The sequence below is a fragment of the Falco cherrug genome, chromosome 5 (assembly GCF_023634085.1).
Source record: "Falco cherrug isolate bFalChe1 chromosome 5, bFalChe1.pri, whole genome shotgun sequence".
Classification (NCBI taxonomy): domain Eukaryota; kingdom Metazoa; phylum Chordata; class Aves; order Falconiformes; family Falconidae; genus Falco; species Falco cherrug.
The window spans coordinates 15,635,810-15,655,090 of NC_073701.1; the positions used below are offsets into that span (position 1 = coordinate 15,635,810).

A 19,281-nucleotide genomic window follows, 5' to 3' on the forward strand; every position below is an offset into this window, starting at 1 on the left:
TCTGTGGATGTGGGTTCAGCTGTCCCCCATGTCCTTCCAGAGAACAGGCCCTGGTGTGTTCTGTTTACTAGTGTTGCTCCAGCTTTAGCATCCAGCGTGCTCGGAAGTGTCAGCAGGCCGCCTTCTCCAAGCTGCTTCTGCTGGTGTTAGGTATGAAACATACCGCATCGCCTGCCTTGCTGCATGGGAGTGGAGATGCCTCAACGGTTGGTGCATGATCTGAGATGCACTGTGGTCGATTCTACACTTTTTATCCTGTCCTCCATTGAGTAGTTGGTGTGCTAATGTGAGGGAGAATTAGGACTCAGGCCATTTTTTAAAAATAGTACTAATGCATTAGCTGAAAATAACACTGTTTTGTAACCTGTTCACTAAAGCGGTGCTTTAGGTTAATGTATTATACATAGTAGCAATAATTCTATGGATAATACATGTATTTAAACAGTTCAGTGACAGCTTTTTTCATCAAATGGAAAGTACATTTTAGTTCTAAATAGGTTATGATTTTCATAGTTTGCTGTTCACAGTCTCTGGTGAAAAACATTCAAAATGCAACTCAGACCTAATGGTCTGCATTCTTTGATGCAAGTCAAGTGAAAGACAAGCAGAATTTAGCCTGTTGGTTTAGTTTTAAAGCTAATAGCTGCAAGTGGAAAAATACACTGATTAATATGCTTACTGAATGTTGCTGGAAATCACACAGTTAACGCTTGTTTTAAATCCAGTCTTATTTAAGCTGTTGCCATCAGTTTCAGAAGATCTGGATTCTGTTTTCTCATGTTCCACAAGAGTCCCTTGACAAGTCACTATTGAATTTAGGGGCATTTAGGCCATGTAAAAGGGGCATTAATCTTACAGAATGAGTATTCAGTCCTTTCTGAAAATCAGACCTTCTAACACATATTTAATAGGTCAGTCAAAAATATTGGCAGTGTAACATCACAATTTCAGCTTTCATTCTGAGTTATGAGTCTCATCTAGGAATAGAAGAATTGGAAGATACAGTATCAATGTATAAAAATACGTTATTATTAAAACCCTTAATGATAATGAAAAACCCTATTCTTAAGCCAGTTGGAATTCCACGATGTAGGAGAACTTGAACGTATGGACTTCAGAGATATTTTTATGGTTTGGAAATTGTTTTCTAATGGAAAAGTCTAATTTTCCCTTCAGTATTGTAGGGTGAAGATGAATCTGTCATACTTACCTGGAGATACACACTGAAATTGGTTAAAGGGGAATGAGCTTGTATGCAATTAGGACAACTGTGTGGGGAATCGCCTTACAGTGCTTGCTAGGCCAATCTGACAGCTTTAGCAACCTTCATTTTTAATAAGTACTTGCGTCTACCAATGCTATAAAAAAATTATGAGTCATAATGGTTCCATTGCATTGTATTAGCTGACACTTGATCAAGCATTGGTAGATCAAATAAAGTGCACCTAACTGGGAGCACTAGAAGACTGTTAATACTAACATTAGTATTTCTTTATTTTATTTTTCCATGAGTTTTCCAGACAAGGGGTGTATAAAAGGAACATACCAAAGGCCCTTGCATCCTTGAGCTGCGGGTTTGTCCCATGTTAGCTGATATGGAGGGGAGAAAACTGAAACTACATTAGAAACCATGCAGGGAAGCAAAATTCCACAGGAAATCTTATGTTTCCATATCTGGTACTTCACTTTGAACAAATTTGTGAGGTTCAGTGGCTACAGGGGAGTGTGTCAGTGGCCAGAAAGTAGTAAGAGAAGCCAGAGAACAGCTGCACTAAGGAATATTTCTCCCTCCTATAGAGACTAAATTTGATGTCAAAAGACATTTAACACATAGAAGCATAAAGGAGTAGTTGGCGGTGTTTCAGAGTTTCAGCTGTCTTGCTGTGCTGTCTGGTTGCTGCTGCAGCAGAATACCTACTGGTTAAGTAGAGGCAGTATGGCCATGAACTGACTTTCAGCTATTGTTGCTGAGGCATTGGCCATGAAAAAGGGCACAAATGAAGGATTCCCAGTCATCTTAGGGGCTGCTGTAGGCATGATAGGATTCTTAATGAGTCCTGATTTCTGTGCATCATTAGGCTCCACAGAAAAGGACAGTGCAGCCCAACTAACACGCTGTCAAACTGCTGTGACTGGGCTGTTTTTGTACATGGTGTTATACAGAGTGGAAATACAGGTTCACGGATAATTTGAAAGGCTTCCCTAAAAACCTGCAAATTCTGGCAGTAGCTTATCACAGCTGTTTCCCATCCTGTCGCTTTGGAGATTTTGTGATAAACTGGAACACTGTGTTTTCTCCTGAGGTGTTGTATTGACGTAATAGAAGAGCTTGTCAGGGAAAAGCATTTCTCAGGTACAGTGCACTGAAGTTCCTCAGATGCTGACTGACTCCATTTTAGTTTGAACTGGATAAGCGTAGATGAATTCCATGTTTGTTTTGGCAACGTGACCTTGGAGGTAGCAAGACCAGCAGTCTTCCTGCAGGATGAAATGTGGATCTGTCGCAGCTGGAAGAAGGAAAGGTAGAATTGCTGGGTCTTTATGCCTGTTGCATCTGGTGCCTCATGCCCAAACGCTGACAAATTAATCCTGTTTATCAGTGACTGTTTACTCTTTCTGTACCATCCCAAGAGAGGCATGTATGTACATGCACACACATTCAGCAATGCAAGGAGAAAACAATGGAAAATAGTAGAGACGCATAAGATCCGCTGCCTCCAAGAAAAAAACTTGGCTTTATGTGCGTACATGCTAGCTTTTCCACTTAGTGACCTAATCCTTCCTTTACTTTCACTTAAAGCGGGTAACCCTCAGGGGACAATAAATCATTGTTGGCAGACAGGCCAAAAATCTAGGGAATATAAAGATAAGCTCTGCATCTTTTTTTTTTTTTTTTTTTTTTAATTTAGCTTCCTTCATCTTTCCTTCTCTCCAACAAGTATTTTCCCTTTTACTAAGAGAGTTTTTGTGCTATTTAGATCTGGCTAAGGTTTGTGATAGACTGGGATTATTGGAGGTTATTCCTGTAATCTTTGAAAATCTTAGTTTCAGCAATTTACTCTAGCTTCCACCCGTAACATCTCCATAGACATTGATTTAAGTCAGTTGGTTCAAATGGCAAATTACTGTGTGTTTTATATGCAGATGGAGAATCAGGGGCTACAGCAGAAGACTTGCATTCATCTCCCAGGCAAATTTGGTAAATTCTGCTAGCCCCAGTCTAGGCTTGGGCCTCTCATCACGTGCATAGGTACAGTATCCCAGTTTTGTTTGGAGCTCGTGTTCCCAGGGGCTAGACGATCTTGCCCTAGCAGCTAGGTCTGGAATTCGGGCTGCTGTTTGTCTGCTGCTAGGTTAAGCCATCATTTCTAAACTGGAAAAGCATTCAGCTCAGATACCTGTGATTTAACTTGAGTTGTTTTTAATCCTAATAGAGATGTGAGGAGGTTTATATATAAAAGCTTTTAGCTTTTTTTCTTTTAAACAAATAAGCATCTGGTGGTTTAGTTTTCTTTAGAACAGTAGATCAGGTCAGTCATAATTTTTTGTATGGGGCTCTTGGGAATGTGTGTGTGGGATAAATGATAATTGATTAAGGGTGACAAGTTAAAAAATCACAGTTCCCTCAAAACTTAAATCGCTAGTTTTCATTTGCAATAAGACCCTGAAAATCCTAAGCAGAGTAACTTAAGTGTAAATGTGGGAAAAAATCAGCTAATATAGTGAGTGACAAAAGTGAAGACTAGAACAGAGTTCATGGGTGGGAGAAATCAGGATCAGTGGTCCTGCTGCAGGTATAGGGAGGAGAAACTTTAACCTGCTGAATGGCCAGAAGCCAGACATCTAAACCATCCACTTGTTGTCGTCTTTGTTGAAATACTGCAGAAATACTGCTTGCTGTGTGGATTGGAATAGGGTGCTGGAATATGTGCAGCGTTACGTACATAACTACAGTAATCTGTGTATGTGCACACTAATAATTAGCACTGAGGTTCACCGATTTAAAGCACTGTTTTAAAGAACCTGTACTTGATGGAGATTTTTATTTTTCTGCCATGTGCCCAGTATTAATCTTTCAGTGATTCACTGTTTTTGATGGATGTACATTTAGTTGAAGACTTCTGAGCTTCCAAAGGCCCACTTCCTTCTGAATCAGAACCCATCTTCCCTATCAATACGCCTTTTCCTGTCTCTGCAGTGCTCCATGGATCTGCTAGCAATCGAGCCAAGTCTAGCACATGGCCACGGGTCTGAGCAGAACTAGGTAAGGCCATGGGGGCTGTGCTCCCTGGCTCTCACCTCCTATTTAACTGGTGGATTTTGTGGAGAGCTATTAGGGAACATGCTGCTCTTCAGAAGTTTCAGCATAGTTCTGCCTCAACCCTGTGGCCCTTCTGTATTCAGAGGCACAATGGAGATGGCTGGTTTTTGCCTAGAGATCAGCTGAGTAATGAAAAATTAGAAAATCCTGGTGGTGGTGTTTATCTCCATGCAGTTATTCCTTTTCTTTTTATGGAACAGGGTTGCTGTAATAGCATTTTTCTTTGCAGGTAGATTTGGAAATACAGAAATAAATTATGGAAACCAGGGTGTCCTCTGTCAGAATAAATGTTTAATGAGGACAAGGGTTGTGCTTATTCAGAGTCACAAGGACTGATACTGAAGTACTATATGTGTGTTAATTTTAATGTATAAAATATATGCTTGGACTTAAAAATGCGGAGTGAACAGCCTCAGGGGCAAGCATGCATTAAATCTGACATCTGTCTCTGTGGGTGATGGTAATGGAAAAGTGTCTTTTTTCTTTTCTTTTTTTTTTTTTTCTGTAACCCATTTTAATTTATCCACTAATCAGTCAGGAAACAGAGGAATCTTAAAGTATTTGCTCTCCAAAGCAATTTTTGGAGGTGTGTGTTCTTTGACATTGCATCCTGATTGTTCACTCTAACTAGCCTCTGAAGTACATCAGCTTTTTTTAACTCTTCCTAGCTCAGATTAAAAAAAAATACCTGAATAATGGTACACTAGTTTTCATTGTGTTGGAACACCTTACAGAATTTTTACAAAACATGTCTGCTAGTGTGCACAGTCATGCTAGTTAACATGAATTAACTAGTGACTGTTACAAATGACTTAAAACTTGTAAGTTATTTTCAAGTTAAAATGGGAACAAAAGTGTGCTCGCAGAATTTGCAGCTCATCTTTCCAAGGACATGAGATCTTGAGGTGGGCTTGGGCTTTCTAAAGAGTTCTGGAACAATTACTGGTTCCTTTAGGCGACATGAGAGAATAAATCCTGGTCTCATTTTCCTTACTGCTCACAACTCTTAAATAATTAGTCTGTCACATGTGTCACAGTATCCAGGATGTCCCATGCCTGTGTGACTTGCCGTCTAAACTGTGGGGTCTCTTCCTTGGTAGTTCGCTTTTTCTCTTATTGTTCTGTTCCTCTGTCTCAACAAAAGCCTCTGCCTTTCTCTTCATAAGCCTCTGTCAGGTACTTTTGAACCTTTGCCTGTTGTAAAAGTTTCCTACCTGCCTGAAGGTAAAGTCATTTGAAATAGTTTCCCTGTTCAAATTTCTATTTGGAATAACTGGACTTTGGAAAATTAATAGGTATTAAGGCTATAATAGCTAATGCTTGCTTTGTAAATGTCCTCGGACTGGAGAGAGATGTAACTGGGGCCTCTAAAGCTTATGACTAACTCACTATGCATTGATGCATTGTGGTTTATCCAGTCCATAATGTGGAGGTATAAATAGACTTTGAAATCATTGCATAACAGCAGCATTGACTACAGTTTAGAATAGATGACACTGGCAGTTTCCCAGTATGGCCACTAATGGCATTTTGTGAACTTGTATAATCTGTCTGCTTAATTTTTTTAATTTCTAAAATGGAAATAGTAGTATTTTGCCTAGCTAACATTCACAGGGGAAGAACTCTTTAAAAATGCTTTGCAATTCACAGGTAAAATTATTTGGAGACAGCAACATATTTAAGTTATTACTGAAGAAAAATCTCAGGTCTTTTACGTGAAAGGAGATCTTCATGTGTTTTAAAACAAAACTGAGGGTGCAGACATGCTATGTTAAAACAGTAGTTACAGCCTGAGTCCGCAGCAGATGTTAAGGTCAAAACTTACCATTATTTCTATGTCTAGGTCTCCCTTCATATGCTTCTGTTTAGATAAGAACTGTAATACAATCTGTTCTCTTTCATTGTTTGGTTTATGCAGGCACAGGCTTGCTACAGGAAGTGGTATATCTAGTGAGTCAGGGAGCTGATCCAGATGAGATTGGACTAATGAATATAGATGAACAACTTCCAGTCCTAGAGTACCCTCAGCCTGGTCTGGACATCATCAAGGTACAATTTATTGCAAAGAAAGTCTTTCAGCATTTGGATATCTTTTTCCTCAGTTCCATATTTAGCATTTCATTTCATCCTGTCCTTGTCCTTTTCATCACTGGACTTGCTCAGTTTATGGGAATGATTCGAAGTATTATTAGGTTATTTTAAAATTGCTTTTATCAAGCTTTGTTATAATCTATGTAATGCTCTAGATGTTTCTCCAATGTCCTAAATATATTGCCAGTGGGTTTTCTGAATAAAAGTTCAAGGGCTCCCTTGCTTACGTAAACAGAAGCTGTCCAAATGAGGCAAATTTGCTTTGATTCCTTCCCTGAATTTGCAAAAGAGGAACTACAAATACAGAGATCTATGGATCTGTAGACCCACTGCTCTGAATTTATACATCTAAATCCTTAAGAGACCCATGATCTCTGGATCTACAGACTCTGTAGGTGTAGTTTGAGGAGTCTGAAATGTTCTGCATGAAATGACTGCCACACTATTAAGAACCACTTAGAGACTAGTGGCATGGCATATAAGTGTGATTTTTATTTTTTTTTTTTCATTGCTGTAACTACTTCTGATATAGGCATATCTTGGAATGATTACGCAAAATACTGGGCTCCATCCTGTTAACAGCTACAGTGCTTGTTGAATTGCGCTAGCTAAGGCTGGCATGAATAGATTTAAGCTGCTTCTGGTCAATGATAACTGCAGCTTCGAGAGTATTTAGGGGTCAGAAGTTGCTTTTCTTTTTCATCTGTGTGATGCCTAGTCCAATGAGATGTCAGTGCTACCCTGACGCAAAGAAGTGCTGGCAATAGTGAGAGGTTTAGTCTGAGATTGCATGTTGCTACCTATGCTGTGTGATAGCAACTTGATCCAATGTGGATTTATGCAGTTTTTAGCTACTAGAAGATGATTTGTGTCATAAGACGATTTTGTTTCAAAATACAGAAAAATAACTCTGAAAGATGTTCATGCACTCAGATAAGCCTTTGGATTGTCTGGGCCCAATTCTGAGGATAAAATAAATTGCAAGAGTAAAATAGTTAGGGGTGGGGTTTTCGGAGCTTCTAATATTTCTCAAGGAATTTTGGTGGAAGTATCAGTAGAAACAAAGTTAGTTTGACACTAAGAATCCTCAGCTATTTACTCTTTCCCTGAAAAGGTCCTACAAATGGGAGTACCTTGAAAACAAAAGGGAGGAAAAAACCCAACAACCCCCCCGACACATTATCCAGCCTTCTGATATTTAAAACAGATGTAACTCCCCAACCAAATTACTAGTCCCAGACCCCTATTAATTTAAGAAGTGAATTTGTAAATGTGACTCAGTATATTAAAGAGCCTCAAGTATGACAGTTCAGGACAGCTCAGGATGTGCCAAAAACTAATGCACAGTAAGAAGTGTTTCATGTCTGCTTTATTTTAGGAACTGACATCTCCTCGCCTCATAAAAAGCCATCTACCATATCGTTTTTTGCCTTCGGACCTCCATAATGGCAATTCAAAGGTAAAAATGAAATTAAATCATGTTTCTTTAACTATATTGGCAGCAGTTGTTTAAGTGCTTTGGGAAACAGGGTGGGGGAAAAGCTTTCAATAAGATAATTATTTTTCTTTTACACCCCACCCCATCATAGGTAATATACATGGCTCGCAACCCCAAAGACCTGGTGGTGTCTTATTACCAGTTTCACCGCTCCCTAAGGACCATGAGCTACAGAGGAACGTTTCAGGAGTTCTGCAGAAGGTTTATGAACGACAAGTGTAAGGAGCTGTTCTCTCTGCACACGCTGTTACACATTTATTTTCATCTCTGCATTCCTTCTGCAAGTACAGAAATGAACTGGATAAAGGTGCATTTGTTTTGCATATACAGCAAGGAGGTTGCTACAGATAGCGCTGCGTGGACTTGTCCATGCAAACTATGGCCATGCCTTGTAAATAAAAAATAATCACCTTACAATATTTGATCCCATGGGCTCAGCAGTGTTCCTTGCTTAGCTCAGGCAAAACTCTGGTCTGTTTTTCTAAAATTCAGCTTGCAAGTTACCAGGTACCTTGTGAGAAGTGGTATCCCAGCATCATTTGATTTTAGTTGTACCACACTGTTGGCTACTTCTCAGGAGTCTTTCTGTTCCTCAGGTGTTCGTTGGTTTGTTTTTTTTTCCTGGTATCCCTTTAATATTTTGATTTCATCCAAAACCTCAAGATTTGTCCCTTGCAAGATACCAGTTAACACACAAAACCCTCTACTTTGCATGAGATTGATCTGGAGTTCATCAGTAAGTTGAAGTGAGCCCCTGTAAGAAGGCGGTTGCGGCTGTATGAGAATGCAGTAACCTGCTTTACAACAACAGCTGCTCACCCAGGAGCTCCTTTGAGTGAGGGCTGTTTGATGACCCACCCACCCACTGTGATCCCACTCGGGCTGCACTGCCTTAAGTAGCTCCATTGCACTAGCTCAGTAATCTTAGAGGGAGGGCAAGCCCCATGTTCTCGTGTAACTGGCTGCCACTGGGCTTTTTGCCAATGGATTGCCACACTTTCTAGCTGGGAAGAGAAAATTTTTACTGCCTTCTATTTCTCTACAAAATTTTCCCTGTAATACCATAATTTGACACTAAGAAGTCATCAGGTGCCTTGTGCTCTGAGAGCAGGATTTCCTCTACATCCAGCGCAGCAAATGTTCCTTCAGCCTGGAATTTGCAGGACTTGATGCTGAAAGAGCTGTATAATACTGAAGGGAAGAAAAACATAAAAACCTACCAATGGAGGTTATTTAACAGGCCTTAAAAACCATTGCTACTTTCTCCTGCAAGTTTGTGCAGGGAAAGTTAATGCTCTCCTTCCATTCCAGTCCACTTTCAGGTTTTTCTTTTGCATTCCCTGAGAATGGGATGTTTGTTTGTAGCCCATGATCAGGAAATTCTAGACCAGAGATATAAAGAAGACACATTATAAGGCCTTCTAAGATAGGAGGAAGGTTCTCTACTCTTTTTCATATAAGTATTCCAAGAGTTATTTATATCTTGTAGCAGCTGGTTTATCACAACCTCCTAGAGTTAGTAAAACATCACAGCATGTTCTGTGTCCATAATTGGGCAAATCGAGTGTTGTGTAATGCAGTAAATGTAGCATTTAGCTAAATGTTTTCATCTCATGGAAGCAATGCAGCAGCAAAAAAAGCTTCATAAGAAGTCAAAGTACTGTTAGAGGAAGAAGCACTGAGCTCAAATAATGCAATCCCACTCTTTACCCCTCCTTATACCTGACCACCTTGAAACAAATCCAGTGTATATTAGCTATTTTTTTTGAAAGCATACGGGTGGATAGGGATTAGCCTCGAATGTGTAATTCTTTGGAATTATCCTCTAAAGCTTAAGGGAATATCTTGCATAAAGCATAGGTAAACTGTGCTAAGATCTTAATGGGTTCTCCCCTGCACCATTAAGAGCAGCTAGGAACGCTTCTTGCTTGACTGATGTGTTAGCTTTATGTGTGAATTTCTTTAGGGATGTATGGAATAGGAATAACAAAAATGGAATTTTCCCAATACATTTAACAATTGAAACTGAGTCAGCTGATTAAAATAATTTTCCTATGAAACTGACCTCTTTGTCTGTTGAAAATGTTCCACTTACCAAAATTAAACAGTTATTTTTCAAAGGGAAAAGGTGGCTTCAAAATGCAAAACTAAAAACCCTAATATTTTTCTATAGCCACTTTGCTGAAAAGAAAATTGACCAAAAAAATATTGGGAAAGAATGTGAGAAACTGCTCACCATATTTGCTTAAGTCCTGTCTTGATTATCTGAAGTACTTTGGGGAAATTTATCACTGGTAACAAATATGCAGAACGCATATCTGTTTGTGTTGTCTTTCTGGCAATGTTGGCAGCAAGATACGGTTTCTAAATAATAAATACCAGTGTCTGAACCTCTGCTAGACACATGTAAATTGACTGAAATCAGTACAAATGTGGATTTTATCAGAGAAGTGAAAAACAAGGAGGAAAGTTTTGAGGGGTGAGTTAAGACTTCCAGTAACCACTGCCTCAGCGGTGCTGGGAGCACAGGCTCTCCCAGCATAGCACCTCAGCTTCTCTTCAAGTCCTAAACCCCATGAAACGGTATGGGGAACCGAAGACAAGCTGCTGGTGGCATGCAGCAGGTAGAAGGCATAAGCTTTTCATCATTAGCAATCCTGCATGCTGGGCCTGCTCATGACTTGTGATTACCCCATCACATCCCTTTGGGCTTTCAGGAGCACTCAACACCTCGTTGGCATCTGGTTGTAGTCTGGATTTATTGTGCAATAGAGATAACTGAAACTGTTCTGGCATGTCTACAGAAGTTGTGTGGAAGCGTTCAGAAACTTACAATGGAAGAGAATGGGTCTTAGATTTTAGCGGGGAGGAGCAGAAGATGTAATAATAAACAGGATATTCTGTCAGTACATCCTCCATTTTTTGGAATGACCATGAAGCATTTGTATAGGTCTGTGTCCTCAATACTATAATTAAGAAAGGAAATGACTGTTAGCCATTCTTTGTCCGTAATGGAGGATGCACTATGGAACTTTCCACAAACGCTGTGTCTAGCTTCTAGGTGAAAGAAGCTGCAGTTAATTGCAGGAATTCATGCAGGTTGGAGCCACTGGAAATTTGCCTTCTGCAAATCTATCTGTGTAGTTTTTATTTTGGCTCAATTTCCATTCAGTAGTCATGTGGTGTTGATACTGAGCTCCAAGAGGTTCATTATGAAGTATGGTGGCATTTTCTGTTGAACATTTTATGGTAAATCAGTTCCTTTGAATATTCCAAACTGATAGAAAAACTTTTTTAATTAAGTTCCTTGCTGTGCATGGCAATGTGTCAAAACCAGATACTGTTCTCTGGGGCTATGAAACACTCCAGTTTATTTTTTATCTTTTTTTTTTTTTTTTTTCCTTTTTGAAAAGGCTTAGTAACAAAAATGTTCATTTTCCTCATGCTAATCAATGTCTTTGTAGTAGGATATGGTTCATGGTTTGAACACGTGCAGGAGTTTTGGGAGCATCACATGGATGCCAATGTACTTTTTCTCAAGTATGAAGATATGCATAAGGTAGGTTACATGTAGCAAAAAGGTATTTTAATTATGTCTAGCGTCGTACTGTTTAAAATACATAAAATACAAAATTTGTTGCTTATGTCCTTATTTGTGCTCCCTAATGTCTGATGCCTTGTATAAAGTACTGGTATTCAATTGCTTCTGTGGACTTTCAGCACTTTCATAAACTTAGTAATTTACTTGGGAACCTGCCTGCATCTCATAGGCACCGAAGTACTCACGGAGGAGGCAGAGGTGTGTAACTTTTCAGTGCTTGCTACACTCAGCCCTGGGCATTCATTTAAAAGGAATGTCTTGCTGTGTGTGCTGTATCAATGAGAAAAAAACTATAGCATCAGTATTTTGTCCTATATATTTGGCATTTATTCTGATAGTTAGGTTGTTCTTGCTGTCTTTTGTGAAACAAGATTGAAAACAATTAGGGGTGATTGTGTAACATAAGGTGACCATAATTATTGGGTCCTTATAGTATGCTGGCTGATAGTGGAAATAATACATAGAACATTAGTTTCTATTTCCTATTGCAATCGTGTATTTTTAAGAATTAATGAAAATACTTCAAAGTGTTTATTCGATGGGAAAATTAATGCCAACATAGGAACATCCCAGCTCCTATCTCTAAACCTCCAAAAGGCAAAATCCCAGTAGAACTCCATAAAGCTGGGTGAATTACAATTTCAGCTTTACTGAGCCTTCTGATGGAGTGGGATGCTAAAAGATGTAATACAATCAGAGTGATTTTTAAAGTTTAGAAGAAATTATTTCAAACCAGTGGATTTGAATAAAGATATATTCCTAGCTGTGCTCATTGAAGGATACTGTTGAAATCTGGTAGCATCACAGTATCTTTCTGCTTCCTGATAAATATTGCTATTTTGTCCTTACAATTCCAGGAGTCTTACTTATACTTGAGGAACCCTGGAGTTTGGATATATAAATTAATGACTGTTTAGTCTCAGAGGCCACCTCACTAGATCCTTTCCATCTACATGAATGCAGTCCCAAAAGCTAACGATGAAGGAAGGGCCAAACATTTGTGGTAATTTATTTTACCAGAATAAAAAAGTAACTTTTAATTCCTCCAAAATAAACTAGTATTCCAAAGTCATCGGCTAAGGGTGTGGTGTTGTCTGAGTGGGAAGCATCACAATTACTTTGCAGTTCTCCATTCTAATAATTGAAGGGATGAGCTTGTATGACCATGTTCTCTGCTGACCTTACCCTAATTACTTGGTATCTATTTATTTTCATCGGATTGGAAAGTGGCAAAATTGTAAGACAGTGGTGGTTCTGCAACTTCTGCATTTGTATTTTTCACACTCATCAGGATATAACACTTTGAAGTATTTAAACTCATTGAAAAAGGTCACTTAAAATATTGTAAAATAAACTGGTTTTAAATACTCTCTTACAGGACCTAGCCACAATGGTTGAGCAACTGGTGAGGTTCTTAGGAGTTTCTTACGACAAAGCACAGTTGGAATCCATGGTGGAACACTGCCATCAACTCATTGATCAGTGCTGTAATGCAGAAGCACTTCCCGTTGGCAGGGGTATGTTTAAACCCACAGTAACACTCTTATTGTGGATGTTGCAAGAAGCAACTGACAACTTAGTAACCTTCAGGATGTGTTAAGGTGTTGGCAAAATATTGCTGTGTAAATGATAGGAGGTAAACCAACTGTTGGTGCTATTTGGGGGGTGGTTTGTTTTGAAATAGTTAGGTAGAAGTGACTGAAAAGCATGGAAACATCCAAGATCAACAGTCTGTGTTCAACACTATGCAAACCACTCTGTTGGAGAGTCTATGGCTTACTTGAACAGGTTGAGCTGTTCATGCTGAGAAGACCGCACCACTCCTAACCTTTGGCATGTCAAAGCCCACACAATTTCATACAGTTTAACCTGGCCTCAGCCCTTGTTTTTAAGTATATCAGATTTTCTAGAATAGCAGATAATTCTAATTTGAAGGCATGAAACAACGAGGACCTGTAGTTTTCCTTATGAGCCTTTAACTTTCATTGTCTACCTCAGCTGTGCAAAATGCGTTTAGCTTCTAGGTGTTTATGCTGGTGAGGCCTTTCTCTAGGAACTTGAAATGCACGTTGATCTCTTGATACATATGTCCTTTAATAATGTCAAGAAATCAAGTCCTTTCTCAGTTGTCTTTCTGATGAGCATAAAAGAGGGAACTCAGTAAGTCTCCCTCAAATTATTTTCTGTAGGCTGCTTTACAGCACTTAACGGCTCTTTTTTAAAATGAGGGAATAAGATCAAAATGGTCAGTTCCTATGTCAGCCGCACAAATGCCTTACCCAGACATAAAATCACTATCCACTAGTTTAATCCAGTGTTAACTAGAACTTTCCCTCCCTTTTTTGTCCATCCATACCATGTTAGCACTTTTTTGATACAGCATCATACATGAAGCATGTGTTTATCGTGACCACAAAGCCTTTTCAAAGGATTTTGATTGACTGATTTACAGCTTATTTTCTTACTTGGGGATCATGACCAGAGTACTTCATTCTTAAGTTTCTGTGTAGGAGCCTTTTCCATGCTACCTCTCAGCCAACCTTCATGTGATCTGCAAATTGTGTCAGCTCCAATTTTTATAATCATTTTCAAATCTCTGATAAAAATACTAAGTATTGACCGTCCTTCTTGACTACTAATTCTGAGTTAGCCAGCTGTTTATTCATTTGTCATGCATTTTGTTGACACTATATGGTTCTGTTAAAAAACACTAAAATTGCATGCCTTACAAAAGTCTATTGTATCTTTGCATTCACCTTCGCTCAGTCAAACTGAAATCTTTATCTTACCAACACTCAGTCAGGTTTGCTTGAAAGAAGGTTTGCTTTCCCATGAAAGCAAGTTCACTGGTATTCTATACTACCTTTGTATCTTTCTTGGCAGACCCTTATGTCAGTTTTCCATTACTTGGCTCAAACTATCATCAGAATAATTGACCCAGTATGATTTGTCCTTGTTTGTATGTTGGCACAAACATTTCAGAATGTCATATGTGGAAAAAAGCCATTGCTTGCACCGCCTTGCTTCTGTATGTGACTTTGCACACCTGGTATGGAAAGGCTTTCAGTATGTTCTGTAGGGGCTGTACACTCCAGTTATTACAGTAGGACCTGGAAACCAGACTCCATCATAACTGTGATGTCGCACATCTTTTTGCCCCAGTTCACTTATGTTATTGTAATGATGAGTTCTTGAAATAAATATCTCAAGTTTGCTGGCTTGAGGTAAAATTCCAAAGAAGACAAAGGAGTTTATAGTGTCACTGAAAGACCTGATATATTCCCTATATGTTTCTGGTAGATTCTTCACTGAATGGTGTCTTTTCCTGCTCTTAGTTACCTTGCTTTCAACTCCCATCCTAACTCCCCTTACTGCTTCCAACTAAAAATTCATCATGTAGCACAACTTGTATCTTGTGTGAAAACAACACACCATCTCATTTGCACTAGGATGTTACAGCACATTGCCTAACTGATTAGCAACCCACTTCTCTGCTATGAAGACAAGATAATGAGTTCGGTAAAACATCCTGAGGGCCTTGGATGAAGTGTTCTATGTCAGTGCAAGATTTTACAAGCAACAGAGCCGCTTTCTCCTCCATTGACTTGCATGTAACACAAAAACCTAGGTTTGTCCTAACTTCCATGATCTGGAGGTCTGTGGAGCAGCAGCACTGCCACATGCACAGTCAAAATCCCCTCTCCTTGTCCAGTGAAAGCCAGAAGGGTGGTTGTAAAAGACAGATGAGGTTGTAATACAAGAGAAGAGAGAACAGAGCTGCTGGTGAGACCTTCCACAGGCAGAGAGGCTAACTGCTGTCTCTGCTGGCCAGTTCATCTCCATCCAGATAAACAGTGATGCCGACTTTTGCTGCATGTACTGTTCTGTACATGGTGTTAGTTCGTTTTTCTGTAGGGGAGCCTGCAACCTCCCAGCCGAGGGGCACAGCCTCTTATTTATACTACCTACAAACCTTTCAGAAAGAAGCCTCTGCTGTGTAATAGAGAAGGAAGGGAGCAGTTAATCTAATATTTTAATGTAATATTTTGTCATTTGTTCACTGTGTGCTTTTTATTAAAAATATCCTTATTTTGAATTTCTTTTTTTTTATTTTTTTGCTGCCTGGCTTTTACAACAAATTGTTACTTCAGAATGCAGCTTCATTAACAGTGCTTTGTTCGTTCTCTGTTAGTTTCTGTGACAAAGAATGGTGGCAATAACATGACAGCTTATTGTAATTTGTTTTAAATATTTTTAATTTGTCATTAGTTACCTTTACTTTATTTTGCTTTATTTTAGTTCTTCATTTTTTTTCCTTTTAGCACATTGATCTTTACTCTGAAGATAACCCTGAGCTGCTGTGAAAGCAGAACAATGATTAGATATGTTACTTATATTTGACTTATCACATCATAATTTACACAGTTGCATGATACAAATCATAAACCAGGTGGGTGACTTTTTGACAAGCTATCAGTTCATGTGGTTAAAAAAAAAAGATGCTACAAATAATCCACTGCATATGTCCTTCATAAAACTTGTCATTTGTCCACACATGTTGTTAGGGAGATTCAGAAATAAAAGGCTTATCTTCCGTAAGCAGAGGAAGAAAATGTTTTATTATTGTTATTGAAAGGGAAATACAGGCTTTTATGTTTTGTGCTGTACTTTATGCAATTATAGTTCCCAGAGCAAAATGGAAATTGGTATCAGATGTTTATGATTGCAAGTGCTTCCTTAATGGTTTTTTTTTTTATACAGGAGAAATTTGGTGAAAACAATAAATGTGTTTTCAGTCAGTTTAAGGTTCTTTTGATCTTTGGATCCTGAAAACAAACCAGAACACTATCATACCTTCAGGAGTTATAGGAAAATCCTGATTTCGTGTAATGGCCCTTGCCACACGTACTACACCATCACGTTAATATGTAATTTGTAGATGTTTCAGACAGTTTTGTCTTTGGACGCAATTATAGAGTTGCTGCATAAAAAGCAATGGTAATTAAATTAAATGGGTATTCTTCTTATGCATCAAATGCATAATTAAGCTCCCTGCATGTAGTTTTGTTCTTGCTGTTATGATTAAACTCTCTGATAGCACAGTCCCAATTCTCATTTCATTTATTCCAGTTGAACAAGCCTGGATTTTGTCTTTATTTATATCTAACATAAATGAGAAGAGAATTGGGCCTCTCAGCCTGGTTATTCCGTGAGGCTTATTCACCAACAAGTAACCCTGGATGACTCAGAGCTAAGCAAATTTTGCACTGCAGTGAAACAGTGGTTAAGGGGGCCACAACCTTTGTCTGGTGGGTTCAAAAGTGTCATCAGGTTATGTTACTAATTGGGTTCAGTGAAGTAGCAGAATACTCCATACAAGGATAAAGTGTTCAGTGTCCATATTTCATCTGCTGAAAGCTTCCTATTGTGTATAAAACTAGAATTTAAATGGCACGAACTGTGTGCATAGCACTTATGTTTTCCATAGATATAATCCAGGCACTTGTATTAAACCATGAATTCTCTCCATATTGAGAAATGTAAATTCATTTCTTATCTGTAAACATAAAATAGTAGAAATTAGTAATGATAATATTACATCTCAATAATCAGAATAAAATAATCGGTTTAATGCCTCGCATTCCATGTGCCTTTCCGATAGTTCTCTAACCAGTGTATGCTGGAGGCACAGCAATTTTGAAATGTATTATTGTTAGCTGTTGAAGTTATTAAACAGCCATAGCTTGCACTGAAACCAGAAACCCATTTTTAAAAGAATACCCAAACCAAAATCTGTATTCGTTTCTGATTAAGGCTAAAGCAAAATCTCACAAAAATCTGATTTCTTCCTGTATAATACTCAGCTGATAGAGATGACAAGGTGTGTGGTACTCACTTTAAGGCTATTTTAAGGCTTTGCAAGGGTTGTAGCAGGGGAATTGGATAAGACAGTGAACAGCCTTAGGTGTTGCTGAACTTTCAGTGAAAACTAAGACTGATTAGCATCTCACAGATGATACTTCATGCTCTGCATGATTAAGACTGTAGATATTTGGTGTCCCGTGATGTCCACTCTCTGACTTGTGTTCCTTGTCTGTGTTTCAGGACGAGTTGGGCTATGGAAAGACATCTTCACTGTTTCGATGAATGAGAAATTTGATTTAGTTTATAAACAGAAGATGGGAAAATGTGACCTCACATTTGATTTTTATTTATAAAAAATGCATGCATATGATACCCAAATATAGCTAGAAGTGCTTTATGCATTCATTTATTACCTGCTGGACAAACTACTGTAGCTATTATGTGTAACAAGATTTAAAGAAAGAAAAACAATCTAAGTAAACCATATGAGATACAATTATCTTTGATCCTAAACAGCTGTTTATCTTCTAGTATTTTAATCCTTCATCCACATGCAAGAACTTCTTAGACAATACTAGAATATTCAGCTGTTATGGAATGTATTATAGACGTATAAGGTATGTATCATATATGCAACTAGAATGTACACCTTTTCAGCCCCACATTATTTAATGTGTTTTATAAAACCTTTTCACTAGAACCTAAATAAACGTCCGTAAACCAAATAAAAAATTATTTCAGAGGGAAACAAGTAACAGGCCAAAACTATGCTAGAATGATCTCAGGGGTTAATCGTCACATTTATTTTTATAGCAGGTATATCAAGTATAAATAAATCCCATTCCAAAAAAGTAACTGATACAAGTGGGGTTCACATTAGGTTCTGCACACCCTTATCTGTATGATTTGAGTAGGTTCTGTGCACTGGCATACTCTGCAAGACAGGTCTTGTTAAGATGTACAGCTGTGATTGTCACTGTAATCCCCAAACCCACCTGTGCTTTCACGGAAGACAGCACACAGCTGTCTTCATGATAGATGAAGTTCTGCTCCATGCTGAAGGTCAGCAAACAGAAGCTTCTTAAGCCCCCAACTCTTAATTCAGTCCTCAAAATGGGGCTTAAAAGCAAGGCATCTGGTGCAGGGTGTTCCTTGAGGAATCTCTCTGACCCACGTCACCTTCCTGCATAGATGTGAATTCTACCCAATAGCTACAGTAAGATAAGGTGCTGGATGTCCTCTAGTTCCACTGGAAGTTAAGGGTGCTTAGCACTATTTGCAGTTTGTGCTACTGGACTCCAAACCTAAGTGGAAGATGAATATGCCTGTGAGAGTAAGCAGGCAGAGGAAACTGCAGCACTGAAGGAAGGGAGTTTAAAAATATGCCACCAGGTGGGAGTATTGCACAAATATTCATGCAGAATAGTTTCCATAATTGTAGCCATGACCGGTCTGGATTATAATCAGGATTCAAGTTTATTTCTGTAAATTTTTTATTCTCTACGACAGGTACACAAAGAGCTTGAAGCAGGCTACTATCACTATAAAATTATCCAGAATTATGTTGTTGTTCCGTTAGGTAATGACATCTATGCTTTTTAGGCTCTCAGCTGCAGGAGGCCCATTTTTGCTAGTCAAATATTCAGGCTCACCAAAAGTTGTGAGGAAGGACTAGCAGATTTTTAGTGTTGCAGTTCTGTTGGGAAACTAACTGTCAGTTCAGCAACTGGCAAGTGGTGTAGCATGATGTGGCTTGACAGCACTTTTCCTTGTATATTTGTGAGTGAAAATGCTTTTGGTGAAATTTTATTTCTATTTTTATATTTTTAGTACTGTATGAATATTAAGCACTACACATTATACTTCTGTGCTTGCTTGCTTATTGAATAAAAGATGTGTTCCATG

The 19,281-nt window shown here is 38.6% G+C and overlaps 1 protein-coding gene across 2 annotated transcripts in view; it reads left to right on the plus strand.

The window, feature by feature from the left end:
- The window catches only part of SULT4A1 (sulfotransferase family 4A member 1), a 30,707-nt gene extending 11,426 nt beyond the window's left edge, over nucleotides 1-19,281 (plus strand). Inside the window, exons 2-7 of one of the 2 annotated variants that reach the window (XM_055712564.1) lie at nucleotides 6,240-6,370; nucleotides 7,791-7,871; nucleotides 8,002-8,128; nucleotides 11,375-11,469; nucleotides 12,890-13,028; nucleotides 17,617-19,281. In XM_055712564.1, the coding sequence (XP_055568539.1) occupies nucleotides 6,240-6,370; nucleotides 7,791-7,871; nucleotides 8,002-8,128; nucleotides 11,375-11,469; nucleotides 12,890-13,028; nucleotides 17,617-17,729 (686 nt within the window). In that variant the 3' untranslated portion in view covers nucleotides 17,730-19,281. Of the gene's footprint in view, nucleotides 1-6,239; nucleotides 6,371-7,790; nucleotides 7,872-8,001; nucleotides 8,129-11,374; nucleotides 11,470-12,889; nucleotides 13,029-15,833; nucleotides 15,962-17,616 lie in introns of those variants that run through there. The other variant, XM_055712565.1, reaches the window with a different exon arrangement.